Source organism: Podarcis tiliguerta (assembly GCF_965153285.1).
Source record: "Podarcis tiliguerta genome assembly, chromosome: 12".
NCBI lineage: Eukaryota > Metazoa > Chordata > Lepidosauria > Squamata > Lacertidae > Podarcis > Podarcis tiliguerta.
The window spans coordinates 29,561,831-29,577,266 of NC_139545.1; the positions used below are offsets into that span (position 1 = coordinate 29,561,831).

The 15,436-nt window shown below is 43.9% G+C and overlaps 1 protein-coding gene across 7 annotated transcripts in view; it reads right to left on the reverse strand.

Annotated features, from left to right (window-relative positions):
• Positions 1-5,951: 5,951 nt before the first annotated feature.
• The window catches only part of LOC310660609 (uncharacterized protein C7orf78), a 34,107-nt gene continuing 24,622 nt past the window's right edge, over positions 5,952-15,436 (reverse strand). For all 7 annotated transcript variants that reach the window (XM_083405502.1, XM_083405499.1, XM_083405503.1 and 4 more), the window contains 2 exons: positions 8,369-8,449; positions 5,952-6,390 (listed from right to left, as the gene is read on the reverse strand). In XM_083405502.1, coding sequence (XP_083261628.1) covers positions 6,118-6,390; positions 8,369-8,449 — 354 coding nt within the window. In that variant the 3' untranslated portion in view covers positions 5,952-6,117. The remainder of the gene's footprint in view (positions 6,391-8,368; positions 8,450-15,436) is intronic.

Genomic DNA, 15,436 nt, shown 5'->3' on the forward strand with positions numbered 1-15,436 from the left:
GGCAGGAGGCAGAGATAAGTTCAAAGGCAGCAGTGAAGAACTGGGGGGGGGGGGGGAGGCAGAGGAAAGTTTCTTAACAGATCTGGGCAGGAGTTTAGGTCCAAAGCAGTCCATGTCTTCACACAGGAAACACTAAAGTTGCATAGACATGTGTTTATTCTACTTTCCCAACTTGTCCTTACGATTTCCACATGTCCACAGAAATGCCTCCTGTGGAGGGGTTTTGTAATGAGTGAAGTGTGTGGGATATGCATTGCAGGGGGTTGGACTAGATCAAGGGTAGGCAAACTAAGGCCCAAGGACCGGATCCGGCCCAATCGCTTTCTAAATCCGGCTAACGGACAGTCCAGGAATCAGCATTTTTTTACATGAGTAAAAATGTATCCTTTTATTTAAAATGCATCTCTGGGTTATTTGTGGGGCATAGGAATCCGTTCATTTTTTCCTTCAAAATATAGTTTGGCCCCCCACAAGGTCTGAGGGACAGTGGACTGGCCCCCTGCTGAAAAAGTTTGCTGACCCCTGGACTAGATGATCCTTGAGTCCCTTCCAACTCTATGATTCTATTATTCTGAGTGACCCTAAGTGTGGGGTAGCCAATATGGTGCCTCCTTGATGTTTTAGACTGCAGCCAGCATGGTCAATAGTCAGGTTTGATTAGGAGTCATAGTCCACAACATCTGAAGGGTGCCACATTGCCTAATCCTGTCCTAAATGATCCACAGTGCTGAGGTAACAGGGGTCAGTTTTGTATTTTCACAGAATGTATAGTGTGTAGTGATATAATGTATAGTGATGTCACTTGGATTCCCACAACTTCACCCTACAAAAATTCAGAGCAGTCAGACTCCATGAGATACAATCCACCAGGGTCTTTTCATAAACAATCCCTGCTGAAGTGAATGGCATCACAGAATCATACATTCATAGAATTGTAGAGTTGGAAAGGACATCAAGGATCACCAAGTCCAACCCTTTGCAATGCAGGAATCTCAAGCAAAGCATCCATGACAGATGGCCATCCCATCTGTTTAAATAGAGCTATTCCGCCTAGCTTTCAATTTGAACTTAGCCTGATCTTTTATTCCCCTTCCTTCCCTCCGTCTCCCCCTTTTATGAAGATTACACACTCTGGGATCCCACAGCTAATTCTCCCCTGGTCTCCTCACTGGTCCAAATAGGACGAATTTAGCCAGCTAGCCCTGGTGATCATCTAATGTTTATTGGATGGATTTCCCCCCCTAAATTGATTTTTGAATTCTGAATTTATTGTTATTCACGTTTTATACTGCATTTTATGCTGTTTTTTGTTGCATCAATTAAGTGTTTTAAATTTGTTGTTAGCCACCCTGAGCCTGGTTTTCTGAACCGGGAAGGGCGGGGTATAAATAAAAATTTATTATTCTTATTCTTATTCTTATTCTTATTATTAAACTTTCAAGTCCACCACCTCCTGAGGAAGTCTGTTCCACAGTTGAACAGCTCTTCCTGTCAGAAAGTTATTCCTGATGTTTAATCAGAATCTCCTTTCTTGTAACTTGAAGCCATTTATTTGGGTCCTAGACTTCCCTGTGACAGCCCTTTAGATATTTGAAGATGGCTATCATATCTCCTCTCAGTCTCTTCTTTTCAGGCTAAACACACCCAACTCCCTCAATGGTTTTTCATAAGGCTTGGTTTCCAGACCCTTGATCATCTTGGTTCCTCTGCCTTCCTCTGCACAATATCCTTCTTAAACTGTGGGGCCCAGAACTGGACACAGTACTCCAGGTATGGCCTGACCAAAGCAGAACAGAGTGGGATTAGCCTTTAAAAAAACAGCATTAGCCTTTTTTGCTGCTGCATCACACTGCAGACTCATGTTAAGCTTGTTGACTTATGATAAGACCACTGGATCCTTTTCACATGTACTACTAACATGAAATTTAATAGCACCTGGAAAGCTCTGCTTTGCTGGGTGATATGTCCTCTCCCTGCTCTTTGAGTTCCTTTGGAGAAGGGATGGGATATAAATTTAATAAACAAATAAACCCCTCATAGTTTGTTCCAGCTCGACACAGTACACCACAGAACATTCTCACCTTTACTTTCCAACATTTTGTTTACACCACACAGTTTGTCTCTCACTGAACAAATGTGCGAAAGGCGTGATCTTTACCAACTATGATTCTATTATTCTTTAAATAGACACTTCCCTTTAACTTGCCATCACTGCCTGAAGAAAACCACAGGAGTGAGAAGCATCTAGTCTGTATAAATTTAAACAAACAGCAAGCTGAGTTTTCTTCAGTACAGCTCCCCTTGACTGTCTCAAAACCAAGAATCCAATGTTAGCAGAACATTAAGCAGCAGCTGAGACAACCCTCAAGCTATTTAGAGCACTTGCATTGTTCTGTGATCAAATCTCATGATCATGCTATGATGTAACAATCTTTACGAGCTAAGTGGCCAGAATTAAAATCGTGTTTCATATTCTACCGAGCAGAAATCAGAATGGCTGGTGCAGATAAAATGCAACTGGACAAAGTCCGCCTAATTTATTTCCAGTTCTTGTTTTGCAATGGCTTTTCCCAAAGTATTTTGCAAAATGGATGTCAACAGCGAGTTTAGACAAGACATGCACAACAATGCCAAACTGCTTCAGAGCCCAGGAGCCTCTCTTGCTATAAAAGCCCTCTACAAACTTTCAATTATTGTGTTTCCATTTGAACAAGACAGGAAATGAACTGTTCTACAGCTCTGTCTTGCAAAGGAAAGGACAGATTCAAATTCCATTAAACTCAGCGCTTGGTCTTTCAACTGATTTCAAGGGGCTCAAGGCCTCACAAGGACAGTCAAGCAAATTGGATCAGAGGCGAGAGGGACAGGTCTATTTCCAAACTGTCTCGAGTGGCATTTACAGAAGATCTGGCTCTGTCTTCTAGGAATAGAAAGGAAAAGAGTGTTTACTTCCTACCCTCCAACATGTTTTAAGGTCCTGAGAGAAGCAAGCATTGTATGCTAAAGAGTGGCCAAAGCAACATTGTCTAAAAGCTTTCCAGTGCTAAGGAAGATCCCTTCTGCATCAAAGCTTTAGATGGTTCCTGTTTCCAGATATTAATAAGCACATCTCCAAAACACAAGGAAATTCCTGTTCTGTTTCTGATGGCTATTTTGACTCCAGGGAACAAGAGGAAGCTGCCTTGACGTTAGAAAGAGAGAGAGAAAAGTGCCGCCGTTTTCAGAGTTATGTAACAAGCCTAATAGAGCAAACAAGGATCCCTGTCAAAAATGTGGATTATCGGTCCAAAAAGCTACGTGTATTTGACCTGTCTTTAAAAAACCTCGTTCGTACTGTTAAAAATACATGGAAGAATTTAAGCCCTCATCTCATGGGTCATGAATGCCAACAAAAAATACTTTGAATGGGGCACAAAGACCATTGCACAAGATGATCATGACAACTTGTGATGTGTCCATGTAACAAGCTGACCAGTCCAGTCATCTCCATTGGGGCAGCTACATCATTTCAGACCCTGGACTTAATGGTCTTGCTGGGGTGGGGGGAGTGCATGAGGGGGAGCGAAACACACACTGTTTCATGCTTTATGATTGCTTCTACACTCCTTAAGAGTGTTACAGCAAAAACAACCGAGAGCTCTTTTTTAAAAGAAGAAATACTCTGAGCATGTGCCCAGTTGTAGGTCCAGAGTGTAGCCTGCCAAATGGTGAAATGTGGGGCAGCCCCGTGGTCATCATGGCAGCCATGAAGCAACCCCAGAGCCAGTTGCCTTGGCATGGATGTTGACGTCCCCCAAAACCAGCAGTCCGGGAGTCCTCAACACCATATTTTGAGACCAGCTCAATAAAAGAATGAAGTGATCTTCATTGAAGAACCTTGAATGCTCTTTATAGTTCAATAAAGAAAATCTATACAGTCAGGGCCAGATTTAGGTTTGATGAGGCCCTAAGCTACTGAAGGTAGCGGGGCCCTTTATATGTCCAGCTGTCCTTTGTCAACAACAAATTCTGGCTGTTTTTTGTGTTGAATATATGCTATGTGGTAATTTATGGACCTAATAGGTATATAAAGCCATTTGCACATGTTGCCATGCAATCAGTCCATCCGTAAGCAGACCCCTGTGTTGCAATATAGACAAGCTGAACAATATAACAATAACAATGGCACTAAACACTATTATAGACTAATACAAATGATCAGAAATTACAACCAAAGTCTCTAAATCTTCTTCCCCAGTTGCAGTAGAATAATTCAAAAGTTTGATATATACATAATCTGTCACCAAATATCGCCGGAACAGAGTTTCCGGATAACCAATCTGTTTCGTTCAATGCTTCATCAATTCTTCATCCAACCAGACTTATCAGAATTAATATGAGAAGGATGCAGTTCAATTTCTTAACAAGCCAATCTTACATGTAAGCAAATATAAACGCTGTAGAAAATATGCTCTGGATCACTGGTCATATGATACTGTAGTCACTGAAGCAACCAGTCCATGCAAATGTAGGCACCCTATATATAGAAATGAGCAAATCTGTGATATTTTAGAGAGCAGGCTAGCAGGCGGGGCCCATTACTTACATCATGGGAGCCTACACAACACAAAACACTGTTGCTGTAGGTAGGTTTTATTTTGTTTTTTTATCTTATATTTCGGAAATGCGCATCCATGGTTTTCCCCCCTTTTAAACTTTTTTGGGGCCCCCAAGAGAGTGGGACCCTAGGCTATAGCTTGTTTAGCTTATATGTAAATCCGGCACCGTACACTGTGAACATCTTTGTTGTTCCCCTGCAGTAAGCACTGAATGGACTCGAGGCTTAGAGACAAACAGCAACAGCTGACACAGCCTTTCGTTTGGGTGAGAGCTTTTTGGCGCACGTGACGTGCTTTTCCAGGGAAACCACCTTTATACTCATTCATGGAGCTGTGAGAATTTTTTTCAGCAGCCTGACAAATGCTGTGTCTACAGTGCGCTTCCATACGCATGGGACAGATAACACTCATTTGTGGCAGGATCGTTTCCCCTTTGTTTTTAGATGCATGCATCCCATTGCCTTTATGTGACATGAACTTCTTTTACACACCTGCATGTGTGCTCATGCATGGGCTGAGTGCATATGCACCTGCATTTCTGTGTGGTGTGTTGGAGTGACAGCTGTGGCCACGCCCACTTCAGCCACACCCACCTTTGCTTTGGCCACACCTTCTGTGTGGGCATGTGCCCACTCTCGGAAGTTGGCTGTAAAGAAGAGCTCTCCCGCTGAAAAAGGTTGCCAACCCCCATATGAAGTAGGGCATATCAAATCCATCTGATCCAAACCCATCTTTATATGCTGTATCAAACAACATGTTCAAATCTCTGAATGTGCTACACAAATTCATGCCTCAAAGGCATACCTAGTTGGGATGAAGGATGCCCATTCTGCTCCAGAAGCCATTAAGTATCATTGCAATCAGAAGCCTGTGTGAAATTATTCTGTGAGGGCACATCAACTTTCACCTGTTTCTAGCCTGTTCCTCTGATTTCACATACTGTGTGCTTCCGTTTGCTCGTTCTGCTGTGCTCAAAGCCTGTTTCTCTACCCCACACTGGTACAGGTGTTGTGAAGCACCTCATGTGAGACATGCTTCGTAGAATCATAGAGTTGGAAGGGACCACGAGGGTCATCTAACTTAACCCCCGCAATACAGGAATCTGAGCTATCCCAGAGCTTTCACACCATCACGGTGCAGATTCTGCAGCAGGCCAGTTTGTCTTCTCCAAAGGAAGTTCTACTTCATTCTCACAGTATTAACATATATATATATATATTGCTAATTTCCCCCTATTTGAATACGGATTGGTGGTTTTGATTTTATCATTTTTAGCAAAACACTCCTAAGTGCCATTAGATGTGGGAGTGTATTATATAGAGAAAACCAACCCTTGCTGCACTTGTATGTATGTATGTTTGTTTATTATTATTTTATTTTTACAATTATTACATTCACTGTGCTAAAGAGAGGATGAGATTTATCCTCCTGCAATACAGAACCCTACTGGCACTAGAATAGCAGCAATGAGCATAATACAATCCAGGTATTTACTGAGTGTTCTGTGGTCTCCCCCTCATTATTTGCACCTTAGTTCCTCGACACTCTGGGCAACGCCACTTGGCAGCAAGAAGCCCAAAGGTTCTGGTTTTATATGCATTGACAGTTGCAACCCCAGTGCTGCCATAGGTGGTGGCTGAGAGAGCCGTCCTTTTTGCAGGCTTTTTTCCTGCTGCCTGCTGGCCTGTTGCTGCATCTCAATATCGCTCTCAGTGGAAACAGCTGTGCTTGGCGTTTTCTGCCTCAGCCTAGATGCAGCTTTTCTTCTGTCCTGGGCCTGCTTCTGGGCTGCCTGGAAAGCAGGGAGGAAAAGTCACAAAGGGTCAACATCCATATCTAGAAAGCCTGCCTAATTTCGTTCTCTCTCGCACACACAACGCTATAATTCACGGGCATTCGATGAAGCCAAAATTTGGGCAGATTGAGGACATATAAAATGGTACACTGCTTCACACAGAGTGCAGTTCAGCTGTGGAACTCATTGCCACAAGAGGCAGTGGTAGCCACCAACTTGGAATGATTTGAAAGAGGAACAGACACATTCATGGAGGAAATGGCTACCAACCAGCCACAATGCTTGTTCCTCTTCCTCCACAGCTGGAGGCAGTAATGCTTCTGAATGGAAACCACAGGAAGAGGAAGTTCTCATGTGCTCAGTTCTGGCTTGCCAAATTCCTATAAGGCCACTGTGTACATGTGAAGAGCAGTACATGTGAAAAGAATCTAGGAGTCTTGGTTGACCACAAACTTGACATGAGCCACCAGGGTGACGCGGCAGCTAAAAAAGCCAATGCAATTCTGGGCTGCATCAATAGGAGTATAGCATCTAGATCAAGGGAAGTAATAGTGCCACTGTATTCTGCTCTGGTCAGACCTCACCTGGAGTACTGTGTCCAGTTCTGGGCACCACAGTTCAAGAAGGACACTGACAAACTGGAACGTGTCCAGAGGAGGGCAACCAAAATGGTCAAAGGCCTGGAAACAATGCCTTATGAGGAACGGCTAAGGGAGCTGGGCATGTTTAGCCTGGAGAAGAGGAGGTTAAGGGGTGATATGATAGCCATGTTCAAATATATAAAAGGATGTCACATAGAGGAGGGAGAAAGGTTGTTTTCTGCTGCTCCAGATAAGCAGACACGGAACAATGGATCCAAACTACAAGAAAGAAGATTCCACCTAAACATTAGGAAGAACTTCCTGACAGTAAGAGCTGTTCGACAGTGGAATTTGCTGCCAAGGAGTGTGGTGGAGTCTCCTTCTTTGGAGGTCTTTAAGCAGAGGCTTGACAACCATATGTCAGGAGTGCTCTGATGGTGTTTCCTGCTTGGCAGGGGGTTGGACTCGATGGCCCTTGTGGTCTCTTCCAACTCTATGATTCTATGATTCTATGATTCACTGTGAGAACAGGAAGCTGGACTAGATGGGCCTCTGGCACGATGCAGAGGGCTCTCCATATGTCCTTATTTACGTGACCCATGAAGGCTGCAGGGGGACGCGGGTGGCGCTGTGGGTTAAACCACAGAGACTAGGACTTGCCGATCAGAAGGTCAGCGGTTCGAATCCCCGCGACGGGGTGAGCTCCCGTTGTTCGGCCCCTGCTCCTGCCAACCTAACAGTTCAAAAGCATGTCAAAGTGCAAGTAGGTAAATAGGTACCGCTCCGGTGGGAAGGTAAACGGCGTTTCTGTGCACTGCTCTGGTTCACCAGAAGCGGCTTAGTCATGCTGGCCACACGTACCGGAAGCTGTACGCCGCTCCCTCGGCCAATAAAGCGAGATGAGCGCCACAACCCCAGAGTCAGTCACGACTGGACCTAATGGTCAAGGGTCCCTTTACCTTCACCTTTATGAAGGCTGCAAGTGTGTTCCTGGAGCACATTGCTCACTTCTTCTCAGTGAGGGCTGGTCCATTAGGGCAAGTTGGGTGAGTCCATGAGGGTCAGTCTGTCCTCAGTCAGCCCCCATCCACCTGTCTTCTTACTTAGAACCAATCAGGAGGTGGCACTGCCTGTCACTGGCTCTGACTCTACCTGCTGCTGGTCTACCAGCCTTCCGCCCCAACAGTCCCGAGGACAACTAGCCACCACAACAACTTCTATCCAACTTTCCTTCAGTTCCTCCCCTGATGTGGGGAACCTGTGGTTCTCTCTATGTGTTGAATGGAACTGGCAGGAGTTGTCTAAATATTCTTTGTACTTTATAGTATAAGAGTTCCTTAGAGGGGCATAACAGGTTTTAAACTGGGATGCTAGATTTCCTGAAGGCAACTTACCTCTTTCAACCACAGCTGGCTTAGCGTTTCTTCTACACGTTCCAGAAAGGCACTGTGTGCAGCTCGTTGGCTTCTGTGCCTCTGAAGACAAAATCATTAAAACAATATAAGAAAACTACTGACGGGCATGGTTTTAACCAAAAGGGGATTCACAGATATCAAACATCTTAAAACGAAAGGGCCTTGCTCTGCAGCTAGGCTTTATAACATAAGCATAGCCTGAAGGGAAGATACATAACATTTACTGGCAAAAAAGGCTTTAGCTGCAATAATTGAATACCCATCCAAATTGAATATCATACAGACACCCATTTACTAGTGAGGTAATGTACTCAGCCTGTTTCAAGTGTTTTTAATGCTAGTGCTTCACAGTGGCCAAATATGATGAGAGCCTGTCAAAAAACTTTCCCCAGCAGGCCTGTCTCCTCACATATCTGTGGTTGCCTATGAGGAACACTGGCCTCAGCAGATATAAGCCTAACAACAACAACAATAGTTGTTTTATTATTTATACCCTGCCCATCTTGCTGGAATTGCCCAGCCACTCTGGGTGGCTAGCAGCATATCCAAAAACATAATAAAAACATCAATCATTAAAAACCTCCCGATACAGGGCTGCCTTCTGATGTCTTCTACAAGTTGCTAAATTCTTTATCTCCTTGACATCTGAGGGGAGGGTGTTCCACAGGGAGGACGCCACTACTGAGAAGACCCTCTGCCTGGTTCCCTGTAACTTCACTTCTCGCTGTGAGGGAAGACCCTTAGAGGAGGACTTCAGTGTCCAGGCTGAGTGATGGGGGTGTAGACGCTCCTTCAGGCATTCAGTACATGGCTGACATGAACATGCAAGGGGTTTGGGGGGAGTAGGTGCGAGCAAACTAGCTCTACACCATCCCTGTCATCCTCCATTTGCCTGGGGAAAAGCCCCACTGAATTCAACAGGGTTTACATCAGAGCAGACATGGTTCATACTGGAGTGTTAGCAATCCATTTATGTAACAGTGGTGGCAATGTTTGTGTTTTGGCGCTATTTTTCCTGCAGTGAAGTTTCTTGGCAAAGCCGAAGTTCCTGAAAGCCTCCATGATGTGTGCTTCGTTTCAAACGATTGAAGTCCCTTCAACAAAAACAGGAAGCACCTCATCCAATCATCCATACAGAGGACTGGCAAGATTTTACTGCGATATGATTTCGCACAGTGCCTACAAATATGTCATGTGTTTTTTAAATTTAAAAAATCAAGCTGAACACAGAAGAACAAAAATTGGGATTGGGATTGATCTTTATTACGGCCATTGGCCCGTTACACGACAGTTTCCCATACCAACATATTATACTTAAAACTCCAAATTTAAAATCGCCAAAGCTTACAAAAGACAAACAGTAACCAAAGCAAAACAAAAACAAAACCACCATCATACAAAACAGGAACCACCACCATACATTGCAATAAATTTGTAACCTATACATCACCCTCTACTCATAAATTAATCAGGGGTATCAATGGTGATATCGCCCAAAACATAGATCATGATTTAAAACAATGGTGATATCACCTAAAACATAGGTCATGGTTTAAAGGGGTTGTCCGAATCACACAGGAGACCGTTTCTCTTCTTTAGGGATAGGACGCTGATCAGGAATCTGGCAACCATGAGTGATTTTAGGGGGTCATCATCAATTAGTAGATATCTCAGTTTGGCTTCAATTGTGTCATCGGCAATTCCCTTAAGATATTGAGCAAGAAACTTGCTCCTGGCCGGTAGGTGAAAAGCACAGTCAAAAATTATGTGATGCAACGATTCCGGTGCCCCACTGTTACAATCACATAAGAGCGATATCTGTCCATTGGAGAATCTATTTCTCAGCACGTTCGATGGGAAGGTGTTGAATCTTGCCTTTACAAAGGCATATCTATGAGCTGAGGAAGTTAAGGAATTCAAATAGTTTGGGAGCCTTAAGAGGGGTAATAAACCAAGATTTAGAGGTGAGCAGGTACCATTGCCCAAGATCATTTTCTGCTGCAAGTCCATCTCCTCTAGCTTACAGGTTACTGTTCTTTTAGCTGGGACTATGTCCTGCTCTAATAATTTGGATGGGGAGATTCCCATTGCCGTAATTTTCAGCTGTAAATTTTTTACCCATGGGCTCTGGAAATCATCTCTCCACATACATTGTATCAAGTACAAGTTTGGGAGATTGTGCCATAGAGATAACCAGTGACAGAGTATGTGCTTCCACAGAGCATTTTCCAGGGATACAATATTAAGTTCCATGCGTAACGCTGTATTACTTACACAGTTGGATAGTTTCAATATCCCTCTTAAGAACTGATTTTGAATGACCTCCAGGTGAGATAGGTTGGCAAGGGTCCCCCAGATTGAGATGGCATAAGCTATTGTCGGGATCACCTTGGCCTTGAAGACTTTCAGCGCCGATGGGATATGAAGGGCCCCATCGGTGAAGAAGAATCGCAAGATCGCCAAGGAGATAGCTTTGGCTCTATTTGTAACATAGGCTACATGGGCCTTCCATCTGAGGTTATGTTGTAACCAAACTCCCAAATATTGGAATCTATAGACTTGTTCGATGACTCTCCCATCAATTCTCCAATTATGGAGTTTCCGGCTCTTTGAGAAAATCAGGATCTTAGATTTTCCATAATTAATTGTAAGGGAGTTTGCGCTACAGTATGATCCAAAAATTTTTAGGGCCCTCCTGAGACCTACTCTAGAAAAAGAAAGAATGACTGCGTCATCCGCATATAGTAACAAGGGGCAGCGATAAAGTGCTAGGCGGGGTGCATGAATCCTTTCTTGGGCCTCTATTAGGGGAGTCCTCATGTCACTTATGAACAAATTGAACAGGAGTGGAGCCAATATACAACCCTGTCGGACACCTCTGTTAATGGGAATTGAATTCGTGAGATCACCCTCCGGGGTGAATCTCACTCTGGCCGCTGAGTTCTCATGGAGTTTGATTATTAGCCAGAGAAGCCTTCTGTCAATGCCCCAGCGGATGAGTTTTTCCCAGAGGATGCTCCTGGGGATACTATCGAATGCTGCCTTTAGGTCAATGAATGCTACACAGAGTTGGCCACCCTTTGGGGTGGAGTATTTCCAGGCAAGATGCTGTAAAGTTAGAATGTGATTAATTGTTGACTGTTTTGGGCGGAATCCAGCTTGTTCGGGCCCAATTAATTTTTTCTCTTCGGCCCATTGGTTAAGTCTGTTCAACAGGAAGCGGGCATACAGTTTCCCCACTATTGAGAGCAGACTGATGTTTCTGTAATTCCCCGGGTCATCTGGTGAGCCCTTTTTGTGGATTGGAACGATAACAGCGTCCTTCCATACTTCCGGGATCATTCCAGAGTTGTTAACGGCATCGAAGATGGTCGCCAGAACTTTGGCCCACCAGTCCGCGTGGTATTTTATTGCTTCTGCCGGGATCAGGTCTGGCCCAGGCGCTTTCCCTGTTTTGAGTTTAACGATCAGGTCATGGATGTCTTCTGGATCGGTGGGGGGCCAGAGGGGAAGCTGATGTTGAAATTCATCTCTTATGTTAGCAATACAGTCAGTTGTGGCAAAGTAATTTTTTAAGTAAGATTCCCAAACCGGGGCAGGAATAATAGTCAAAGGGTATCTTTTAGTTCTTTTATTTACCAGGAGCCAAAATTGTCTGGAGTTCCGTGATGATGAGGCTTCTATGATTGCTCGCCATTGATTCACTTGCCATTCCTGTCTGGCTCCCTTTTGAATTTGCTTGTAGGCCGATTTTGCTTGGAAATATTCTTTTGGCAAGACCGTTGCCCCGGAGGCTTTATACTCTTTGTAGATGTTACCGAGAAGTTGTCTAGCCTGTTTACAAGCACTATTGAACCACAATGCACCTATCTTCCTTTGTGTTCGATTTATTTTATGCGTCGGGACAGAGAAGAAAGACGTTAGATCTTCCGACAGATTCGAGAATAGTCTTAAAGTTTGGTCATAATCATAATAATCCTCGGTTAAGCCTGAATATGCTTGTTTTAGTCCTTGTTGGAAATATGCTGAGTATTTTTGGGCCTGTAATTCGGACCACTTTACACTTTTGATTTGCAATACTGAGTTCATAATCAGATGTGTTGGGTGTCTGTTTCCATCTGGGGTCCAGTCTATAGTCATTGTGGCGACCAACGGTAGGTGGTCGCTCAGATGAATATTTTCAACTTTGAAATGGGAAACTCTGGGGAATATGTCATGAGATACTAATATATAATCCAGGACACTGTTTGCAGAGGAGCTTATGTGTGTAAACTCGCCCGGTACGTCAGGCAGGCAGTTCCCGTTTAGAATCACTAGGTTTAGACGTAGTACCAATTGGTAAAGAAGGGTTCCCGCTTCATTTACCCTTTTGTCTTTGGAAAGTCTTTGATTATGGAGGGAGAGGTCATTAATGAATTCTGGGGTTATCCACCATTTGGCTTTAATTAAAGACTCCCAGTTTGTTGCAATGCGAGCGTTGAAGTCCCCTGCTATAACATTGGGTATATTGGGGTATTTGGAGTGGCAAAAAGTGAGATGTTCCTCCAAGGTTCCCCATTTATTGTGTAAGTCTGCAATATTGCCTCCAGGAGGAAGATAAACATTTGTTATAACAAGTTCAAAGTTTTCCCCCGTAATCAGGGCTGTAATTGCAAAGGTGGAAGCATTTACAAGCGTGAGTTTTGCCTGTATTTTCAAGGAAATTGCTATAACTAATCCTCCTCTGGGCCGGCCTCCTTTAGTAGACGGGCATGCCGGTAATGATGTAACATCAAAACCATTAATATCTACTCTCCCCTCTTCCCATGTTTCCTGCAAGAGGATTACTTGGTGTGAGTTTATTAGTTTTACAAAGTCCGGGTCAGATTTTTTCCCCTTCCAACCTGCTATATTCCAGCTTAAAAGGGAGAACGGGGGAGGATTTGACTGAGGTTTGGGTAGTCACAATAGGGAAGGGGGGAACGCTGGCCTTGGTGGGTTGTCAGATTTAAAGAAGTCAGTAATTTTCCTTTGACTAATAGTAGATGACTTCTCTCCTTTTGGCGCAGATGTACCTCTTGAGCTATTTGTAATTATGCTCTGCTCAGCCGGTCCTATAGGGGTAGTGTCCTGATTTGGTCTAGTCTCCTCTCTGAAATCCCTTGTTTTATCAGAGAGCTTATCACCTAGGGGAGCAGAGATTAAGTCGGTACAAGTTTTAACTATTCTTAGATTTCCCTTCCGTGGGTATGTCATCTTATTTATATGGCCCAAGGGGTCTTCTGTCCAGTCCATATCGATAGCGGTTTGAGCTTCTAAATCGTCAACTAGAGATTCTCCGCCCGATAATGATGACTCCAGGTCAGGCATTGAGGAGTGTGTCGAAATTTTGTTTACATTTTGCTGTTCTTTAGTAGGTGTGACCATTCCGGCTGGTGCCGGAAGAGCTGGTTCCAGATTGACTAATAGGGGTGGCGAGACGATTGTCTGTATCGTTGCCTTGGATTTTATGGGCCTATTTTGGGGCTGTGGGCTAAATTTGAGAAGGTCCACTGAGCCTCCAATGGCACTGTTGGTTTGAATTTCTTTGTTTCCTATTTTGCTTTTGGCCTGAGACATCTTCTCTCTTAGTTTATCTAATTTATTTATTATTTTTTCTTTTTCTTGTGACTGTAGTTCGTCAAATGAATTCATAAGGGCGCTTTCATCATTAGATATTCTGGAATCACCCAAGTTCGTTCCTGGATGTGGACTGCAGGCAATCTCCTCCGTTCTCTGTGGGGAAAGCAACATCTCTTTGTCTGGCGATTTTGTAGAGCTTGTTCCTGGATCTAATGTCTCTCTCTCTTTTTCCACAAGTAGTGGTTTTACTATGCTGTCCGCAAAAACCCTTGTGGGTATGATTTTTGTTTTTATGAATTTCCATTTTTGTCTTATTATTAATAAGGGTAGTCTCAGCGAACGGAAGGCTAAAATAACTTTGTAAGGGCCATTTGATTGAGTTAGCGGGAGTAAGGCATGGAGATCAATATGAACTATGCTTATTCTCAAGATTTTACTTAGGGCAATTTTAGCTCCTTCCAAGCTTGACCAGTCCCAAATCTCAGACCTTATCGTTAGGCACACCTTCTTAGGTTGCAATGTTAGATTTTGCTTACACATGAGATCGTTTAGTTTGTATTTTCTCATCCCCTTTGCCCCAGAGTTTGGTGGGGCTATCACTGGAGGTCCCCTCTGGTAGTTATTTTTGAAGGCAATTTTGGCGTCCATATCCATCACTTTTTCCGTTAGCTTGGAAATTGAGCACGTCAGAAAGTCTATCTTTTTAAATATGCAGTCCAGTGTCCTAATGACTAGTTGTAAATGGGAGGACTCATTTCCCAGCTGGTTCTCCTTATCCTGGATCTTTTCCCCATCCACATCGGGCCCACCCTTGTTGGGAGTGCTCGTTAAGTTACAATTGTGTAAGGTGGTATTTTGGGACTTGGGAATGTTATTAGCTACATCCAAGTCACTTAGTGGAAGAAATCTATTGTATGTGGTAACTGCTGCTTGAAAATTTGGCTGATCTCTTCTTCCTTTAGCTTGTAGCTTGGGGCTAGGGAGAAGCAGTAATTCCTCTGCTTCTCTGAGGCGTTTCCTCTTGCCCATAGCCACAGTAGATATGAGCTAAATAATGTGAGTAATACAGGAAAGAAGAAGGGGACTTCCTACCACAGTCAATGATTTAGCTGTACAGCTGAGTATTTAACTACAGGGATTTCTCCGCAGTTCGTTGAAGAGTGCTTTGTGAATTTCCAGGCTTTGTTTTGTTTAATTTAAACTTCCGTCTCCTCTCTCTTCACCCCTCTCTGCCAAAAGACTTCTTCACCTCTCAGAGTGTAATTCCAGCAACCCGAAGCCTCACAGCCTCACAGCTTTCCACTCTCGCTGTTAGGATGACGAAGTGCAGCTGGAGAAGACGTCTCAAGAGGGAGGCTGGGTCCTCAAGCCCGTCGGGTTCAACTGCCCGCCCAGGCCTATGATCTCCTCTGGTCCTCCCCTGACCTGGCTCCAAAACTTCGGCTT